The sequence below is a fragment of the Equus przewalskii genome, chromosome 7, assembly GCF_037783145.1.
Source record: "Equus przewalskii isolate Varuska chromosome 7, EquPr2, whole genome shotgun sequence".
NCBI lineage: Eukaryota > Metazoa > Chordata > Mammalia > Perissodactyla > Equidae > Equus > Equus przewalskii.
In genome coordinates this window covers 40,296,441-40,318,333 of record NC_091837.1, presented here as the reverse complement: position 1 = coordinate 40,318,333, position 21,893 = coordinate 40,296,441, and the positions used below count along the sequence as shown (strand labels likewise).

Genomic DNA, 21,893 nt, shown 5'->3' with positions numbered 1-21,893 from the left:
GAAACAAGAAAAACTCTCTGAGTCTTTTCCTTCTTAAAAATAATCAGCCTGGGCTTGGCCCCATTGCCCAGTGGTTAATGTTCTGTGCACTCCGCTTTGATGCCCTGGGTTGACAGGTTCAGATCCCAGGGGAGGACCGCCCCCACTCACCAGCCATGATGTGGAGGTGTCTCACATACAAAAAAATAGAGGAGGATTGGCACAGATGTTAGCTCAGTGCTAATCTTCCTCAAGCAAAAAAGAGGAGGATTGGCAGTGGATATTAGCTCAGGACGAATCTTCCTCAGCAGAAAAAAATAATAATAATAACAATAATAATAATCAGCTTAAAATAATGCTCATGTTAAAGAGACACATTTTGGGGTGGCAAAGTTTGCTCCCCTTCAGTACACGCTATGATGTTTGCACAATGACGAAATCACCTAATGCGTTAATCGATGCATGACTGTACACAGGAAAAATGTGCTTCCTGATCCTAAGACAAGATGTAAGCATGATTCTTTGAGCGTTACTGCTTTACAGCTTTCAGGGATGATTTACATGCCATAAAATTCACCCACTGTAAATGTAAAATTCAACGATTTTTAGTAAACACACTTAAAAAATTAATTTAAATGATGGTGCAACTATCACCACAACGCAGCTTTAGAACTTTTCCATTACCTAAAAAAATTCCCTCAAGCCCACTTGTAGTCAACCTCTGCTCCAAGAAACCATCAGTATGCTTTTGGTCTCTATAAATTTGCCTTTTTTGGAAATTTCACGTAAGTGGAATTATACTATGTGTATTCTTTTGTGACTGGCTTCTTTCACTTAGCATAATGTTTTTGAGATTCATCATGTGGTAGCAATGTATTAACAGTCCATTCCTTTTTATTCCTTTTTATTGTTGAATAGTATTCCATTGTATGTATATACTACATCCTGTTTATACATTCACCAGTTGATGGACATCTAGATTCTTTCCAGTTTTTGGCTGTTATGAATAATGCTGCTATGAGCATTCGCGTATAAGTCTATTTCCAACACATGCTTTCAATTCTCTTGGGTGAATTCCTAGGAATAGAATTTCTGGGTTATATAGTTAGTTTATGCTTAACCTTTTAAGAAACTACCAAACAGACTTCCAAACTGGCTATACCACTGTGCATTCCCTTCAGTAATTTATGAGGGTTCCAGTTTCTCCATATCCTCGTCAGCACTTACTATTACTTACATTTTTTTACTATAGCCCTCCTAGTGGGTGTGTAGTGGTATCTCATCGTGGTTTTAATTTGCATTTTCCTAATAACTAATGATGTTGAGTTCCTTTTCATGGACTCATGAACCATTCATACATCTTCTTTAGTGAAACGTCTATTCAAGTCTTTTGACCTTTCTTTTTTTAAAGATTGGCACCTGAGCTAACAACTGTTGCCAATCTTCTTTTCTTCTTCTTCTTCTTCTTCTCCCCAAAGCCCCCCAGTACGCAGTTGTGTATTCTAGTTGTGAGTGGCTCTGCCTGTGTTATGTGGGACGCTGCCTCAGCATGACTTGATGAGCGGTGCCATGTCCACGCCTAGGATCCAAACGGGTCAAACCCCGGCCACCAAAGCGGAGCATGCAAACTTAACCACTCGGCCCTGGGGCTGGCCCCTGACCATTTTTAAATTGGGTTGTATACATTCTCATTGAACTGTAAGAATTCTTTACATATTCTCAATACAAGTCTTTCATCAGACATACAATCTGAAAATATTTTCTCCCAGGCTGTGGCTTATCTTTTCAATTTCTTAATGGTGTCTTTTAATTTGTAAGAGATATTAATTGAAATGAAGTCCAATTTATCAACTACTTTATGGCTCATGCTTTTAGTGTCATGTTTAAGAACTCTTTGCCTGACCCAATGCCATTAAGATTTTTTCCTATGTTTTCTTCTAAGAGTTTTCTAGTTTTAGCTCTTACATTTAGGTCTATGATCTATTTTGAGTTAACGATGTGAGGCAAGGGTCTAAGTACTTTTTTTTTTGGCATATGGGTATCTGAATGTTCCAGCCCCATTTGTTGAAAAGAAAATTCTTTCCCCATTGAATTGCCTTGGCACCACTGTTGAAAATCAATAGACCATGAATGCCTATCCTTACACCAATACCACAACGTCTTGATTACTCTAGCCTAACACAGCGAGTTTTCACATTCTGTAGTTTAAGTCCTCCAACTTTGTTTTTCTTTTTCAAAACTGCTTTGGCTACTGCATTTCCAAATACATTTTAGGATCAGTTTGTGAATTTGTACAAAAAGCCTATTGGGATTTTGTTGAGGACTGCATTCAGTCCATTGATCAATTTAGGAAGAATTACCATCTTAACAATACTGAGTCTCTTCATTTATTGAGATCTTCTTTAATTTCCCTCAGAAAGGTTTCGTAGTTTCCTGTATATGAATCTGGCACTACTTTGTTAAATTTCTAAGTATTCTTTTTCTTTTTGATGCTTTTGTGAGCAGAATTGTTTTCGTAACTTCATTTTTATGAACATGACTGTTCATTACTAATATATAAAGCTATGATTGATTTTTGTACATTGATCCTACATCCTGAGACCTGGAGAAACTGTTTATTAGCTCAATTAATATTTTTACAGATTCCTTAGGGTTTTCTACATATAGGATAATGTCATCTGTGAGTATATATTTTTTTCTTTACTGCACTGCCCAAAACCTCCACTATAGTATAGAAAGAAGTAAGAGTGAACACTTGTGCTGCTCCAATCTTACGGGGAAAGTATTGTCTTTCACCATTAAGTACAATGCTAGCTATAGGTCTCTCACAGACTCCCTTTATCAGGTTGAGGAGGTTCCCTTCTGTTACTAGTTTGTTGCAAGTTTTGAATCATGACTGGATGTTGGATTGTGTCAAATGATTTTTCTGTACCTATTGACGTGACTATGTATTTTTGTTCTTTACTTTATTAAGATAATGTATTACATTAATTTTCACATGTTAAACCAACTTTGCATTCCTGGGCTAAATCTCACTTGATCATGGTATATAATCCTTCTTATACATTGCCAAATTTGGTTTGCGAGTATTTTGTTAAAGATCTATGTTCACAAGAGATCTATGTTCATGAGGGATATTGGTCTGTAGTTTTCTTGTGATTTTTTTTGTCTGGCTTTAGTATCAGTGTAACTTACGTTACAGAATAAACTGGGAGTTATCCCCTCATCCTCTACTTTCTAAAAGAATTTGTAAAGAAAAAATATTTCTTCTTTAAATATTTGATAGAACTCATCAGTAAAGGCAATTGGGCCTGAGCTTTTCTTTGAGGAAAGGTCTTTAATTACTGCTTGCATCTATTTACTTGTTATGGATGTATTCAGATTTTCCATTTCTTCTGAGTCAGTTTCCCTAATTTGTGCCTTCCTGGGAATTTGTCCATTTCAGCTAAATCATCTAATTTGCTGGCATATAGTTATCCATAATATATGATCCTTTTAGTTTCTATAAGATCAGTAGCGATGTTGCTTCTTTCGTTTCTAATTTTGATAATTTGTATCTTCTTTCTTATTTTATTGGTCAGCCTAGCTAGAGGTTTGTCAATTTTGTTGATGTTTTCAAAGAAACAAAATTGATTTTACCTATTGTTTTTCTGTTTTCTACTTCATTAATTTCCACTCTAAACTTTATCATATCCTCTCTTCCGTTGGCTTAGGGTTTAGTTTGCTCTTTTTTAAGTTTCTTAAGGTGGAAGCTTAGGTTTTTGATTTGAGACCTTTCTTCTTTTCTGATATGGCTATAAATTTCCCTCTAAGCACTATTTTAACTGCATCCCATAAATGTTGTATTTTTGTTTTCATTTGATTCAAAATCTTTTAAATTTCCTTTGCGATTTCTTCTTTGCCCCATGGGCTATTTACAAGCATGTTATTTAATTTCCAAATAAATGGGATTTTCTTAGATTTTTTCTGTTGTGAATTTCAAATTTAATTCTGCTGCAGAGCGCATACTTTATATGACTTAAAACGTTTTAGGGGCCGGCCCCGTGGCTGAGTGGTTAAGTTCGTGTGCTCCGCTTCCGCGGCCCAGGGTTTTGCTGGTTCGAATCCTAGGCACGGACATGGCACTGCTCATCAAGCCATGCTGAGGCGGCATCCCACATGCCACAACTAGAAGGACTCACAACTAAAAATACACAACTATGTACCGGGGAGCTTTGGGGAGAAAAAGGAAAAATGAAATCTTTAAAAAAAAAGAACCAAAAAACATTTAAAATTTATTGAGACGTTTTGTGACCCAGGATAACACCTATCCTGGAGAATATTCCATGTGTGCTTGAGAAGAACCTATTCTGCAATCAGTAGGTGGAGTGTCATGTAAATGTCAGTATGTCAAGTTGGTTGATAGTATTGTTCAAGTCATCTATATCCTTCTGTATCTTTGCTTTTCTATCTAGTTATTCTATTAACTGTTGAAAGGAGAGTACTGGAATCGCCAACTATTAGTGTTGAATAGTCTATTTCTCCTTTTTATTCTGTCACTTTTTGCTTCATATATTGTGGAGTGCTATTGTTAGGTGTGTATACATTTACAACTCATATCTTCCTAACGTATTAACTCTTTTATAATTGTTAAATGTGCCTGTTTTTCTCTACTAATAGTTCCTGTCAAAAGTCTATTTTGTCTGATTTTAATACAGTCACTTCAGATAGCTCTCTTATGGCTCCTGTTTGTATGGTTTATGTTTTTCCATCCTTTTACTTTCAGTCTATTTGTCTTTCAACCGAAGATGTGTCTCTGTTAGCATGTAATTGAATCTTGCTTTTTTAATCCAGTCTGACAATCTCTGCCTTTTGAGTATTTAGTCCATTCACATTTAATGCAATTATTGTTATGACTGCAAGCAACAAACCTCTCAGTGTTTATCTGGGAATGTCCTTATTTCTTGTTCATATTTGAAAGATAGCTATGCTGTGTATCAAATTCTTGGTTAACAGGTTTTTCTTTCAGCGTGTTAAATCTGTTATGTTACTGCCTTCTGGCCTCCATTGTTTTTGATGAGAACTCAGCCACTAATCTATTGTTGGTCTCTCATACATGTTGAATCATTTTTCTTCTGCTGCATCCAAGATTTTCTCTACGTCTTTCAACAGTTTGGTTATTATGTATCCAGGTACAGATCATTTTGTGTTTATCTTCCTTAGAATTCATTGAGCTTCTTATAAATTTGTTTTTCATCAAATTTGGGAAGTTTTAAGCCATTATTCTTTAGATATTTTTTTCTACCCCCTTCTCTTCTTATGGAGTTATTATACATATGTTGATATGCTTGATGTCCCACAGGTCTCTGAGGCTCTGTTCATAGGTCTTCAAGTTTTAAAAAACCTTTGTTCTTTAGATTGAAAAATTACTTTTTTTTTTACCTTCCAGTTCACTTATTCTTTCTCTTGTCATCCCAAATCTGTTATTGAGTATCTCTAGAGAATTTTTCACTTTATTTCAGTTATTGTACTTTTAATTCCAAGATTTCCATTTTTTAAAAATCCTTTCTCTGTCTTTATTGAGATTCTGTATTCACTGAGTCTCTCCTTTAGATCTCTGAACACACTTAAGTAGCTGCTTTACAGTCTTTTTCTTCTGATTCCTACACCTGAGGACAGATACTCAGACACAGTTCCTATTGACTGCTTTTTTCCTGTGCATGGACCACACTTTCTTGTTTTCTCTGAATGCCACTAATTGTTTTGCTGAATACTGGACATTTTAAGTAATAGATGGCAGCAACTCTGGATTCTGCCTTTTTCCCAGAAAATTGTTGTTGGTGTTGTTGTTTTGCTTGTTTAGTAAGTTGCCTGGACTAAGTCTGTGAAATCCGTCTCTCACATAAGGTACAGTTGCTGCTGTCTTTACTCAATGTTTTTCTTGTTTTGTTTTGAAGCCTGACTTCCTAGGGGTCATTCCCATGCCTGCATAGCTTAGTGTTCTGGCAAAGACTAGTCGGAGGTTTTGCTCAAACACCTTGAGCCAGAAAGGCATCTTCTCTCTGCTTCTGACTCAGCATGTGGGCTGGGGAGCACAGCGAAGCTTCAGGCTGTTTTCCTGTCTGCCCTAACTTTTACTTCCTCCTGGTTCTCTCACATCTGCCCCATGTGGGCACAACAGGCTCTGCTGGCCAGGGACAGATGGATGTCAGGGCACACCCCTTCCCTGCTGTGCATGCACGCAGACTAAGGGCAGTCTGGGATACATGGAGAGCGCTCAAGCCCCTGCTGGCTGTCTCACCTCCCAGAACTACCTATGAAGTTCCCAGCTAGACCACTGGTCCATTGTTAGACCCAAAGAGGCCTGTAAACTCAAGCTAGTGGAGCTACTGGCTCTTCTTGTTCATTTACCACTGACGTGGCTGCCTTAACTGACAATGCTCCAAATAGAGTGAGCCTTTTCCAGAAGCAGCAGCAAAGTTGCTGGTTTTCACAGTCTGCCCTGCTCTGGTTGAAATATTACACTGACAGAGCTGCAGAGAAGGGGATGGGAGAAATCCTAGGCAAGAATGCCACAAACTCACGCTGCTCCTATCCAAAGTTTAGTAGTTTTCATAAACAAATGCTTCTCAGTCTGTTGTATGCCTTCGGTCAATTTTTAGAAGCTGAAAAGGACATTTCTGATGGTCTTTTTTCAGCTTTCTAGTTGCTTTTTGGGGAAAGTATTTGTCAACCTCCTCATTCTGTCATGCTGGAGGTCAATATCTCAGCCATGTTCCGCTGGAATTACAATTATTAATGCTATTAAAAAGTAGACCATGCAGGTGAAAACATCACCGTGAAATCTTATTTTCAAAGAAAAATGTTTGTTTTTGTTTTCTGGAGGGAACAATCAATCAACAAACACAGCAATGACTAACGGCACAAGTTTCAATGACTATTTCATTAGACTAAATTAATTAAGAAATCTCACTCCTCAGAAGCAACACCTAGGGCCCTGCAACTTGACTCCTTCATAGACATTAGAGAAACGAAATGCTCCTCGAGAATGAAGCTAGTCCCAAAACATTTGCTAGGATTGTGCAGCCCACAGCTGCTTTTCTGCTCCTTCTGTTTCTTCTTATTTGCCCACCTCTCTATTTTATGCTTCGACCATGGTCAATCAGATACACAACGGGCATTCTGATAACAGTCCCTTTCTTGAAGGTTTGATCAAAGTCCCTCAACCTGGCCATTTATCTACTTTCCTTTCTCTATCACCTCTGATGGGCTGAGACCTCCTGGGCAAGTCCCTTGAGCTCTGACACCCAGAACCCCAAGGAAGGAAAACAAGAACTTCCCCATGCACCCAGGAGTCCAGTAATTGAGAACTGGAGAAGGGTTAGAGATTTAGCAAAACTTTTTATTTCCAGATGGGGAAATTAAAGCTCATGGAAGTTAAGGGGTCTACCCAGGTCACATTCCAGGAGCATGATAAAGATTGATTATGCAGTACTGATAAAATAGGCAGAAGTCCTCACAAATTGCTACCTGAATGAGTGGAAGGATCATGCTCAAGACCATTGACTAGAAATGAGTTCATGAAGCTCAAACCTGACGCAACACAGCCTCTGAGAACGCTGGACACAGAGGCCCTGGGATCAACTCCTCCCACCCCTGCCCTCTCTCTTACCTTAGCAAAGAAAATCCAGGCTGCACACTGCCCCGGGGCCATGAGGCTTTTCAGCTTCACTGAGCTGAGCATGAGAAAGAATCCTAAAAATCCACTGGAGGGAGAAAACAACCTTTTGTTAGTATGGCTTGTCTTCCTTCAGCCAATAGCTAACTATTTTCTCTCACATTTTACCAGTAAATTTCTAATTATTACACAACCTCTATCTCAGCTATGTTTTCTAGCATCTCTGGATAAAAACACCAAAATTATAAAACTCTTTAAGTTCTACTTTGTGAAGGAGTGGAGATGAGAGCACTTCACTGGAGGTGGGGAGAGGGTATCGAAATTTGGGAGCTCTCTACCTAAATCACAAAAGAAAAGAAATGTGGAGGACAATATCTCCTGCTCCCTCCCATATTATTTCTGGAGTTTGGTGCTTGTCTAGGTAGAGCTTCATTTTTTGCAAGCAGAACAAACTCCCAGGAAAAGAATTTCAAAGTGAAACTCATCATGTGAGGACAGAGGGCCTGGACGGGGCCCTAGGTTCAAGGTAAGAACCTGAAGGGGAGGGCTGGTCCAGTAACAGAAGTTCCCCAAACCAGGCAGACCTTCAGGGAAGCTATGCTTTGGGAATGATGCCTAGGCCCTTGTGTGTGACCTGAAAGAGCCCCCACTATGGGAGCCTGAAGTTGGAGCAGCATCTTGGGGGCTATTCAGAGATCTGGACCAACAAAGCATGGGCACAGCAGCAGACAGGGAAATAAGTGGCCTGAGCTGGAACCATTTCCAAAAGCATCACTGTGTAGCCAAGGCCAAAGCAAAAGGAACTCCAAACAGAGTGGTCACTCCTCCTGGCATGTAGAGGCAGGGCAACTGGGAAAGGGTGTGGCAGGGACACCCCAAGAGAGAGGCTGACTTCCTGCTAATATATGCAAGTGGGGGCTTGAATACGATTTTTATTTGAAATTGAAAACTGAAAAGCAAGAGATACAACCAGTTATACTCCAAGCTAGAGACAGGTTGGATGGGCTGTGCCTCATTTAGGCACTAGCATGTGGCCCCAACCCAGATCATGAGCTCTGAGAGGGAGGGGCCCAGTCTTGGGCATCTCTTTGATTTTCCTAACAGAGCCAAACACGGTGCCTTGGTCCTGGCAGGTATTACATAAAGGTCTGTCAGGTTTACTTGGAAACAGGCTGAATTGAATTAAACACACCTAAGGCCAAATTTCACAGAAATGTGTGCCTTCACTTCATTAGGTTAGATTAGTTCGCATCCACACTCTTGGGGCAGGACCAGAGACAGGTCTCCCTTCTGTCTATTTCAGCCTGTCTGGCCCAGGTGACCTGCCAAGTTCATTCAGACTTGCATCTGCAGTCGTGGAGGACACCTGAAAGTGACAACTCTCAGTCTGAGATGTGGTCCTGGGGAAACCAACACATTCTTAAAAGAGGTTAAGCTTTGTACTAAAGCCAAGGAGTAAAATGCAACAGAGAGTTAAATCAAGTCAAATAAAGACTTGCAAATTTTTTAAATAAAAACCCCTGATTTTTCATGTTGGGTTATGAGAAATTTGGAGATTAAAAGGGACAGAAATGGAGCCAGAATGTCACCCCACAAAGCCAACACCAAGGGCTGTAGACTGTGTTGCTTTGTTCCAAACAACCCAGCAGCAGTGGCCGCCTCTGCCCCCTCTGTCTGTGCTGCCGAATAAGCGAAGGGCAACAGTCCCCAGGCACCGGAGCGGCACCGACACCCACAATCCTCGCTAAGGGGCAGGTCACAGACAGGACCCAGGAAGGTGAATTCTCTCAGGATGTTCCAGAGCTTTTCTGAGGATGGTAATTAAATCATTCTGAGGTTCAAATGCTGAAACAAACTCCATAATATTGATTTTTTTGTGTGTCCTAATACACTCCCACCAGAAACAGTATCTAGCCACATATAAGCTTTTTGACTCTCTCTAAAAAGAATCACTTCTGCACAAAGTAGAATCTTCCATGTGTGGGAATAGTGGTCTGACTTTTATGGAGCAATTGCTCACGGTTTGCTTATATTTTACTTACAGTCAACACAAGCAGATAGTAATAACGGCCACCAGGCATGATGCTTAGGGCTTTACATATCTTATTTAATTCACATAATACCCTGTGTTGGAATTATCTTTCCATTTTACACACGAGAAAACTAAACCAAGCCTCGGGAGAACTAAGATAACTTGCCCAAAGACCACACAATTAGCAAGCAGCAAGGCTGGCCTTCACCCCAGGCCCGGAATTTCCACCACATCAGAAAGCATGCTCTGAGACTGTCCACAAAAGTCTGTCTACTTCGCAGCAGAACAGGGTCGAGAGAAGTGGGGATCATGTCAGGAAAAGGGAGACAGGATGGGTATGAACTTCTGTGTATCAAATTCTATTCATTTAATTGGTCTACATCCCTCAGGACTTCCTAAGGCCAAATAGCAGTGATCACCTTGCTGTCCAGACATCTCCTAGTCACAGCTTTCCAAAATCTGTTTCTCAGAGTCTTGGGGTTCAGTCAAGGGTTTTGGGAGGTTGCCCTTCAGAAACAAGAGGGAGGGGCTGGCCCAGTGGCGCAGTGGTTAAGTGCACATGTTCCGCTTCAGCGACCCGGGGTTCCCCAATTCGGATCCCGGGTGCAGACATGGCACCACTTGGCATGCCGTGCTGTGGTAGGCGTCCCACATATAAAGTAGAGGAAGATGGGCATGGATGTTAGCTCAGGGCCAGCATTCCTCAGCTAAAAGAGGAGGATTGGCACCAGTTAGCTCAGGGCTGATCTTCCTCAAAAAAAAAAAAAAAGAAATAAGAGGGAGGTCAAGGTGAAAGTCAAGAGGGTGCAATTCTGGACCCAAACTTTTCCTTGAACTGAATCAGTTTCATCTAGTGAGGTTCTGTTTAAGAATTGTTCATGGAGGGGGAAAAAAGGGGGAATTCTAGCTCTTCCACAAGGTTGAAAATCACTGTCCCAGCTGAGGAACTTATGAAGGACAGGGGTCCTCCAAGGCCCTGGGCCAGCCCTGAGCGCCTGAGGGTGTTCCTATCAACCCTCTGATGGCCAAAGGAGCTGCCTCCGCACCTGTACCTGCCACCAGTCTCTTCTGTCACTCATTGAGGTAATTGGCCAAGAGGCTGGACTTTATGAAGACACAGCTGGTAGTACAGAAACACAAATTAACAGTGTGAGGGGTTTCATGAGGTAAGATTACCTGGCACAGCAGCTGCCATGGAATCTGTAGAAATACAGGAACGGAAAGTCCAAGACGCTGAAGAGGTCACCTAAGGGGCACAGCATGGGTGAAACAATGGCCCACAAAGCCCACACACCCCCTACGCCCAGCTGCCAGAAATGCAAGGTGAGGGTCCAGCACAGCAGCCCTCTGAGCACTGCCTGCCCAGCACTGAACTCACTCTGGCATTCCTACAGTTCCTGTTATTAGCGTTGTCTTATAATACTGATCATTGTATGACAATAATAATGCCCATTTAGTGACAGTCTGCCCTGGGCAGGGCCCCATGCTAAAGCTTTATGCACATTATCTCTTTCAACCCTTATAACAACTCTGTGAAATTTCATTATCCTCACTTTTAACTGGAGCTCAGAGAAGTTAAGAGATTTATCTAAAATTGCACAACTCTTGAATTGTGGAGCCAGAATGCAAACCCCAGTCACTCCGAACCCTAGGATCTTCACTCTTCGCCAGCAGCCAGCCCTCCCCAAGGCAGAGTGGAAGACAAAAACAATCTTTTTTTAAAGATTCTTCTATACTTCTCTGCCTGTGTCTAAATAAAGACTGTGAATGCCTGCCTCTGACATCTTTTTTCACGTTTGTGTCGAACCACTGCGGAGACGGTGCAGGCGAGAGACAGACCGTGCATACTCATTTTAGTTTAAGGTCTAAAGGCTACATTTATTTCTAGTGAAGTAAGTTCATTCTTTTAGTTCTACTTGATGCAAGAGGAAATAATCACACATATTGGCTGCTTCCCTCGCTGGAATCTGAACTTGGTCACAAACAAGAAGTCAGGAGATTAAAAAAGCAGAAAGCCTTCCAAAAATGTCCAGAGAAAAGGAATTAAGCATTTCCACAGCAGATAGCTTAATCCTTCCAAATCTGGAATTTCTGAGACTCCGGAGGAGCTGGGCCTTCCAGGCTCAGCCTTGGTCTCTGTCTCTCAGTTCTGGATGGACTGGGGCAAGAAGGGCTGATTCTTCGGAGAATTCACAGTATATTAGGTGTGCAGGAACACAGGCAGCATGTCCTTCATCGCTACATTTATTAATCAGGAGTTCAGAACAAGAGACACACCAGACTGCCCCACTTCCTCAGAGATCTAGATGATTTCAGATGATTCAACCATCTATTGGGAAGGGAAGTTCTGCCCTCCATTTCTCTGGAGAGTTGTTTTTATCATGACTATTGTTATTTGTTTTGTTTTGTTTGCGCACATGTGTGTCTGTTTAACTAAAAGGGGAGGGTCTCCTGGGATCCAGTTCTCATGCAGCCAACAAGAGGCTGAGAGTTCCTGTCCTCCTCCTGCAACGATTCCACCACATACCTCTATCGACACTTGGGACCTCTGTCGGTGGAGGGACTTTGTAAATGACATCATCAGGCTCAGAGGTCTAGTGCACCAAGAGCACCATCTGAAGTCCCTTTCCCCACAGATGCCACAGCAGAGGTAGCCTGGGCGCCCCAGTCCTGGAGGGCGCCAGAGCCCCCGTTCAAGTGGGTGAAGGGCTGTCTGTGGAGCACTGGCTGTGTCTCCTTGGCAGCTGTTGGTTCCTGGCCCTTTCCCAACTTCCCCCTCAGCATGAGAGAAACTGCAGCGCAGTAAGTGTGATAATGAGGAACGGGCAGAGAGGGAGCAAATTAAACGCAGGATCTTGAGACTCTTCTCAGCACCCAGCCTTTCATGAGAAACGCTCCAGGGAAGTGAACTGGACTGACGGCACGTTGGCAACCTTTACAGCCCAGCCCAGGCTATGGAGGGGTCTAAAGAGCGGTGGAGTGGTCAGAGGTAGAGTGGGAGGGAGGAAGATGGAGAAGATACCATGATCCTAGGGAATTTACCAGTTAGACAATAACCCTCACCCAAATCCTGAAGACTAATCCTATAAATTATTGACAGCGGGAGAGAGAGAGAGAATAACTCACTCTTATCTTTGAGCCATTTCTAAAACCTCCACATCTTTCTCACACAGCACTTAGCTGACTCCATGCCTGTCCTTCCTTCTAGAACTATCATGTCCTTGAGAGCAGGGGCTCTATCTTACTCATCACTTGCATCCACTGTGTTAGGACCATCCCAGCATACAACATATGACATCCTAACATATAACAAGCACTCCTGAACAGAGAGTGTCTGAAAGGCCTAAACCCCACTTGCTTTCCCTGGAGAGAATGTCCCCTACACTTTCCAGCTGGCTATGCTGGCCTCAATCTCAAACTGACCCCAGATGCTTCCCCTCTGATGCCTTCAGCCTGCCTTCTCCTTTACTAAAGTTGCGCCCCTAAACAGAGAGGGTGCACGCTGACCTCCAAACAGCGGAAGTTAGTGACTGTGCTACAAACAGCCCTGGAGCTATTGCAGTGCGCGGCTGGCTGGCCGGCCCAACCACATGAGAATTAGATCCAGGAGCCTAAAAGCTTTGTAAAGATGCTCAAAAGACAACACGGCTGTACCATCTAGCGCAGAATGCACAATTTAAGCACAAACTAAGTGGTTTGAGAGTTGTGAACACGTTTTGTGGCATCAACTTGCAGCTCATGCAATGAAGTCTGAGTTGGGCCTTCATTTTTGTATTCTACGGTTAAAATTCTGCTGACTCGCTCAGTGAGGGAGTGAATCCCATTTCTCTGAAGATTACAGAGCATGAAATTGCCATGGTGAAAAGGATGGCACAATCTTACCACATTCAAAACTAATTGATATTTGAACATCAAGAAAATTTCCTCTCACCACATTCTAGCCCTCAGAACTGGCAGGAAAATGGAAGGTCGGTTCCAAGAAGTGATTAGTGCTGCCTGCTTTATCTCACACACCAGCAACAGACACAGCAGGTAACAAGGTCATCTCTGGTCAGATTCCTGCGGGTCCCCTTGCTCTTCTGGCTCCCTGAAATTCTGTCTCTCAAACACCACAGCAGAGGGGTCCCACACGAATATGAAACTCAAACTTTCAAACAGGGGAAGAATTTCTCTTCTCTACTACGGCTTAAAACAGTCTGAGGGGAAGCAAGGTTCCAAGGTTCTTGGAGCCTCTGCATGAATCCCGACTTTGCAAGATTCAAGGGAGAGGTAGATTGCACTCACTAAGAAGCAAACCCAGTGCCTGAAGGAGGAAAAGTGACAGCGCCTGCGCCGAGGACAGAGAGAACTATCTACGTGATCCCCACCACCACGTCCCAGTGCACCCCAAAGACTGTGACCCAAAGCCACAGCATCTGCAGCCACAGGAAAGTTTACTTTCTACTCACTCAGGAGGGAGTGAGAAGGGCAGTTCCGTCAAAAGCACTACTGAGACACCATTACCCACCCACCAGAGTAACTAAAGTAAGCCGACAACGCCCCATGTTGGTGAAGACGTGGAGCAACCGGAACTCTCACACGTTGCTGGGAGGGAGGGTAAACGGTACAAACACTTCAGAAAACTGGCACTTTCTTTAAAAGTTAAACATACATCTACTCTAAGACCCAGAAATTCCGAGATATTTATTCAAGAGACAAGAAAACAGAAGTCCACAAAAAGTCTTGTATAAGAATGTTCACAGAGCTTTATTCACTGGGAATAGGCCAGATGGGCGTCAACAGGTGACTGGATCAACAAAAGGTGGCATGTTCACACGATGGCACACTACTGAACAATAAAAGGGAACAAACTAGTGATACACACAACAACCTGGATGAACCTCTAAACATGCTGAACGAAAGAATCAGACACAACAGGACACTCCCTGTGTGATTCCATCTCCATGAGGCTCTAGAACAGACAGAACTTATCTATGGTGACAGAAATCAGGGCAGCAGTGACTTTTGGTGGTGGGTGAGAAGGGAGTGACTATGAAGGGAGGTGAGGAAACTTTCTGTAGTGACAGAAATGTCCTATATTTTGATAGGGCTGTGAGTTATATGGGTGTGTACATTTGTCAAAATTGATCAAGCTGTGCATTTAAGATATGTGCATTTCATATATGTAAATTATATCTCAATTTCAAAACATTTTAAAAGTACTACCAAATCATTAAGATACAAGTAAGAAAAGAAGAGGTGAGAAGAAACCAGAAAGAATAAAACCCTCTTGGAAAATATCAGAAATGATTAACAGATCCTTCGAAAAAGACTGCACCCATGGGTCCTGACTCACACTGTGTCTTAACCGGTGTGGGTGTAGGGAGTCCCGAAGATGCTCTCCCAGACCCACACTCAGGCCCTGCAGTGGACATCTAGTTGGAAAGTGTAAAAGCAAGCAGGAAAGAATAAAGTGTTGTTGTCTCTTTAAAATGGGCTAGACCACCCACGGGTCCAATGAGAAAGCCAACAAACTGGCAGAAGTTGAAGCCACTCAACCAGAGCAGTCCTTGAACACTTCTGGAGGAGAGCAATTTACCTCAGTAGTTTTATTTGCTTAAACTTTGTAATTGACTGTATATTACCACGAGAAAACATCACCAGGGCCCATCAAAGGGTTTAGGGCAACTGAACTGGGTTTATAAAGCTGAGAAAAACTGATTCTAGATTTTGAGCTTCTATCACCATTCATATCTAATTCCTACCTCAATATCTGTCTGCCGTAGTTATCCACTCTAAGAAACAAATACAAATGTTTTACTATACCTGAGTGCTTTTTGAAGCAATGGGCCGCTGCTTACAGCTGCACAGGTTGTGTACTGCACAAGTTCAGAGGGCAGGGCACGTTTAGATAGACCACAACTGTATGTGGCAGTCCTGAGATTTCTAAAAGTTACAGCTGATCAAACCCAGATAGCCTCTTTTCGTTTGGATTCACCAGCAGCTTCCCTACTCTAGTCAAGACTGTTTTGCTACTCAACAGTCCTTGAGTCCAAGCAGGCACTCAAGGACCACCCCACGTCTACCAGGTTTCAACTCAACAGCACTCCACTGACAGGAGACAATGGAGAAGCAGACACACACGTCTCCTTTAAGGCGCCTTGACACAACATTTGTAAAAGTTCTAAGAAAGCAACAGACATGATGGTGGTGACCAGACACAGAGAACCTTTATACAAGAGTGCCTTTACGTTACTTAGTACACAGAGAAGCCAGTGTGGTTTCACAGTGTTTCCCTGAGATGCTCATGGGTTAGATACCGACCTTGGTGCTGGTATAGATGGAAATCCCCAGCTTCTTCTGGAAAGCTGCCCCTAGTTTGTACATAACCCCACATCTGCCTTCGCCAGGGTCTTTACTGTAGCCTGCTATGATGGCTACTGAGGCCCGCAGGACTCCTGACCCTACGGCTTTGGGGCATCCCTTCACCGAGGAGCCTCAGCTACCTACAGCAAGGGAGGCCAAGGCCGCCTCTGCTATTGATAGCAGAGTCACAGCCAGTGACATCAGTCACAGCCAGAGTCACCAGCCCAGCAAAATCCTTCTCAGAAGCCCAGCTCTCCATCCCTGGCCTCTTCAAAGACACCACCTCAGCCACCCAAAAACTGAAACAAACCGCCGCAGCAGCCAGGAGTCCTCCCGGGGGACTGCACCCCGTCTCGCACCCCGTCTCTCTCTGACGACTCCCACAGGCTGCCCAGCCCCCTGAGTCGGAGCCTGCAGGAGAAGGAAGGGGAGTGAGCACTGACGTCCTTCTGTTTTAACTTAAGATACAACTTGAAGGAAGGTTAATCCTTGCAAATATCCTTTTCTGGCACAGCTGAGCTTCAAAGAGGTTCTCAAATAAAAGAGATGTCCTTTTTTGTCCTCTATACATTTTTTATTGAGATATCATTCACATACTATAAAATTCACCCTTTTAAAGTGTACAATTCAGTGGTTTTTTTCAGTATTTTCACAGAGTTGTACAACCACTACCTAATTCCAGAACATTTCCATCACCTCAGAAAGAAGCTAAAGCCCATTTTAAATTACTCTCCTGCCCAAACCGTTCTACAGCGTCAGGCTGCTGACCACTTTGTGTTCCCAGAGGGTAACGAAGTGCCAAGGCCTCCTTGTACTGACCTAAAAGTTTAGCAATAACTCATGGGGAAATGTGGGAATGTTGCCCCAAAGGTATCAACTATTGCCAGCAGTCACCATGCTCGGAAACTGGTGGACAAGACGCCCTCCCAACCAAGGGAAGCTCCAGAAGGAAGTTCAGGAACATCACACAGAGGCACTCACTCACTCGGGAGACTTCAAAAGAAAGTGTGAGATCACTGAAAAGGAAGCATTGAAAAAGAAAAACTAAGCTCCAGTCTCCCTCTGCTATCACCTCCTCTGCTCATCTCGGTCACATCACTCCACTCCTCTGGGCGTCAATCTCCTCATTAGTAAAATTGGGCGGCACCTTGAATAATCACTAAGATCCCCTCCAGCTCTGATAATCATCCATGCAACAAACGAACAAGTGTAACCTGGGAGCTGAAAGGCAGAGTGGCTGCTTTAGGTGAAAATTATTCACCCAAATCCACTAGAAATCACTCAGGAGTAAATGAACATGTAAACCAAGCAGAACCAGTGAATGCAACTTTCCAAAGGCCTTTGACCAAAACACATCGCAAGGGGGCCGACGCCTAGTAGGCTCTTAAATCTCCTCCGGGTGCAACCTCCTGGCTCCGTGAAGGCTTGGTGTGCGGCATGACTCAAAGGCAGACAACCAGCAGCACCGGGAAGCAGAGATTGTTTAGGTTAACACCATGGTTTCATATGATTTATTATTTTATAAAGGATAAGCTTTCAACAAGTGCTAGGGAAGAGGTCACTCAACAGCAAACCTCATAGTTGTGAGATAACACCAGGCTGTGGGCGTTGGCAGAATAGAGCAGATGTGCTCCCATGTGGGCAAGAGTAGAATAAGGCACTGACACAAAGGTAATTCAAATTATCCTTATGAGACACGGGTTTCGATACGTCATACACCGTCTAGAAACATGCGAGTCACTATCGACAGTTCCCTGAGGATATTAGTTCAAAGAGTCTGAAGCAGCTAAAAACACCAGCAGAAAGCTGACATTGTTTTGGGCACAGTTTGAGAGCTAGAAGGAGCTTTAGAAGCAGTTCAGTCCACCTTTCTCATTTTACAATAAGAAAACGGAGACTCTGAGAGCTTGGGAAATGCCTTATGCACAGCAAATGGCCAATAAACATTAGTTTAAGGAGATGGCCAATAAAATGTGTATTTTCAGCCATATCACACACAGATATTATTGCTTTATCTTTGGCACCAACTTCAAAACCTTTCAAAGTTAAAAACCACAACAGAATAGAGTACCGTGGGCAATTCCTGAATCTGAAAAATAACTATAGAATAATTGAGGCAGCAACAGGGTGAAGAAGTTTTAAAACTTGACTGCTTTAATCTGGAATTGTGAAAATTGGATGATAACATATGATAAAAATTTATAAAAGGATGTCAGTTAGACATAGGGTGAATTTGAACATTTTCATGAAATCTTTTGCACTAGAATTGAGGACAAATTCTGGATACTTGAAGAAGGAATTTTAAAAGAGGACAAAGCAAGTACTAGTCTACTCGGCAGATAATAAACCTGTCTGTACATCTGAGACAGCACCAGATGAAAACATAGATAATAAAATTCAAGAAGGAATAAAAATAAATTCATGGCCAAAAACCCATAATGGGTTATTACGAACAGTTTCGACTATGTGGGCCATTCCTAACCTCTCAGGTTGACATCCTGAAGGCAGCCACACTCTCTTACAAAATGTCCCTCAGACACACAACCAGGGTCAGAGCACTGGCTTGAGGGGGCATTGTAAAACAGACAGATACACAGACGATGTTTACCTGTGGGATGAGACGCAAACGCCAGGAGCACCACACTGCAAAAGAAAGAGCAGAGCAGTGAGGAAGCTTCCCGGCCCTGAGAAAACACCGACATTTCCACCCCTTCTGCCGGGAAATGGTGATATCTGCCTAAAAGCAAACTGTCTGCACTGACTGGTCTCTTTGTACCTAAACCCCGTGAGCGGGGGAGAATCTCCAGAAACGCCACAGGTTTCCGTGAGAGGGCTGACTCCACCCCGGGACAGCCCACTCTGAGGTTCAGCCACGCCACGAATTATGAACATACTCATCTCATCTACAAAAAGTATTTGTAAGCTAAACAAAGCAAACTCTAAATTACAAATAGGCTGCAATCTAAAAGCTGGCTGTTGAGCAAAAGCCCAATCTACTTTTGCCAAAAAATAACTGTGCAGAAGGTAGTTAAAGTTCCAAGAAGCTAGCCCACAAAATGATCCATCCCATGGACCATGCGCCTGAAAACTGCCTGGACTCATTTGCAATTGATGCTGCAAAGGATGGAAAGGAGAAGAGTTCCCCTGATGTGGGTCATGTTCGTCCTTGGCACCCTGCCATCCTCCTCTCTGGAAGCCTGCCCCGTCTCCCAGTGCCCGTCTACAGGGCCTTCACGCTGCCCTAACACACCCCTGCACCCTGTCCCCTCCCAACTCCACGCCATCCGGGCAGCTGATCCAGGCAGAGGTTAGGAATCAAACCTTGAACCCAAGTATACGAAGGACCTTTTGTAAGTGCTGGAGTGCTGGATGGCCTACTCTGGTTCTTAACCCTGGCTCCCCAACAGAATAGCAGAACATCCGGGCTTAAGTTAGAATCTCGGAGGGTGTGGTCCAGGCCTCAGGTGTTTGACTTGGTTATGGCCCCCTGGTGGCTCTAACGTGCACTAGGAGTGAGAACCCCTGCAACGAATCTCTAGTTGGTGCCACTACAGGCAGTACAGAAGAAGAGAGTTTTGAACAGGGGAACCAGTGTTAGCTCATCAGCCCTGCCCTGCCCTGTTCCTGGGTTATCTCCTGGCGCCATTTCTGTTTTCCTCGGGCTCCTCCTTTGTCCCACCTCTAAAACACAGGTTCTCTGATGGCTCCCAGAGCAGCAACATCACAGAAGAGGCAGGAGGAGCGGAGGGTCGGGGGAAACGGAGTGCAGAACAGCCACATGTCTGGTCATTCAGAAGTTGTAGGTTTGTAAGACAGAGCTGATACGTAGCTGTAATGCACACACTACAAACGACAGCGGGGCTTTCTGTCCTTTACACGGGCTGTCTACTTGCCATCTCTTCTTTCTTTGGAAAACGCACACCTGTACACACTCCATTACGTTATCTCCGTGGATCCCCTTTTGGTTACAACTTCAGCAGTAGAAGTTACTGCTCTTATGGCAGAATATGAGGGGCCCTTTTCCATCTCAACTATCTCCCAGGGCCTGCCATGGTATCCCAAATGCCATCATCAGAATCATCCCAAAGGGTGACTCTAAAAGAAAATATTAGGGAGTAAAAATAAGAAAAAATTATGAAATAAAAGAGTTGGTTCTCTAAGCCCTGTCTGAATTTTGCAAATACAGTGTTAGACCAGTCTTAATTCCCTCACTGTGATCTCCGTGGAGGCAGGAACCATATTTTATTCATTTTTAGATTCCAAGTACTTAGAGCAGGTGCTCCACGTTTTCTGAATTGCAATTAATAACCTCTAGGTGTCTTTATGGTGGGATTATATTTAAAGAGAAATATAATTTGAAGCCCTCTATAGCTCTAAGATTATATATTACATGTAAACTCTAACCAAGAAATTTTATTACTATAAAAGGCATATCATTGGGGGCTGGCCCCATGGCATAGTGGCTAAGTTCAGCACACTCTGCTTCAGCAGCCTGAGTTCGCAGGTTTGGATCCCAGGTGCAGACCTACACCGCTCATCAGCCCTGCTGTGATGGCAACCCACATATAAAGTGGAGGAAGACTGGCACAGATCTGAGCTCAGGGCTAATCTTCCTCAGGAAAAAAAAAGGCATATCATGCCAAGTAAACAGCAGACTTTTTAAATTCATTCACACAACAAATATTTATTGAGTGCTTAGTAAGTGCCAGGTACTGTCTAATATGGGAACAGAGCAGCAAACAAAACAGAAAACATTCCTATGCTCATGGGAAATAAAATGGGGAAAAGAGGAAAATATAATCCCCACAGGCTACACTCCACTACATTTTTTTCTGTTTCACAAAGTCACACCCCAGAGAGAATGCCCATCTAGTTCCCTTTGACATACACACACACACACACACACACACACACACACGACTTCATCTGTAAAATCAGGAGGTGGAGGATGAACAGGGAACATCATGGTAATTTTCTATCGAATAGATAAGGTGAGACCGTGTCTGCTCACATTAAAGAGAAATGATGATAAGGGTACGGCCCATAATATCCATTCCTTAAAAATTGCCTAAATTTCTGAAAATGCAGATCAAAGCTATACCAGTTTTAGACCCTCCATCAATTGTTGGCCCCATACACAACTCCCTCCTTCATTCCTTCCTTCATCCCTTCCCCTCTACCCTGGGCCTCAGACCTCTATCTACACGTGAAACACCAAAAAGTCAGGCTCAGGGAGGAAATAGATCCTCATGAAAATAGGAGTATGGGCCAAAGTAGAGAACCATCCAACTACTTGGCTCTCTCAAAACATGGAGAGATGAAGCCAGTTCTTGGCCCTGGCAGGCAGAGCGGGGCTGGCACAGACAGGCACAGCTGCCCACAGGTCCAGGTGACCTCAGCCCTCTGGATGCTGGCCCCCAGCACCCAGTGCCCAGCGCCCAGAGAAATGGAACAGCGCCCTCGCTCGGATTCTGCTGCATCGCTTGTACAGACGGAAGACTTGGAAACAGAATGGTGGCTGTAGCGGGGTGCACGCGGGCTCAGCCAGGAAGCCTGGAGCGCCGGCCCCCCGGCAGTGAACCCCTCACCAGGGTGAAGGAGCCAGGGGGGGCACAGTGGGTGAGGGTGGGAGAACTAGCGGGGGGGGGGGGGTCACAGAAGTGCATGTTTCCATCTCCTTACTCTGCTGCTCGACTCAGCTATGAGTCCTGTGGAGAGAAAGAACCGCCTAAAGCGGCCTAACATCGTGGCAACATTTTAAATACCAAGGGCCTTCTGCTTCTTCAGGAATCTCTTGAAAGGCAGCTGGTGGGTCTGGGCAGAGTGGAACAAGTGATTGTTTTCAGCTGAGTACAAAAGAGGCCACAGCCACACTTGGGG

At 43.6% G+C, this 21,893-nt stretch overlaps 1 protein-coding gene across 4 annotated transcripts in view; it reads right to left on the bottom strand.

Moving 5' to 3' along the window:
- TMEM241 (transmembrane protein 241) overlaps positions 1–21,893 on the bottom strand; it is a 121,103-nt gene that overhangs the window by 42,493 nt on the left and 56,717 nt on the right. For all 4 annotated transcript variants that reach the window (XM_070629678.1, XM_070629680.1, XM_070629679.1 and 1 more), the window contains 3 exons: positions 18,622–18,656; positions 10,845–10,914; positions 7,631–7,724 (listed from right to left, as the gene is read on the bottom strand). In XM_070629678.1, the coding sequence (XP_070485779.1) occupies positions 7,631–7,724; positions 10,845–10,914; positions 18,622–18,656 (199 nt within the window). The remainder of the gene's footprint in view (positions 1–7,630; positions 7,725–10,844; positions 10,915–18,621; positions 18,657–21,893) is intronic.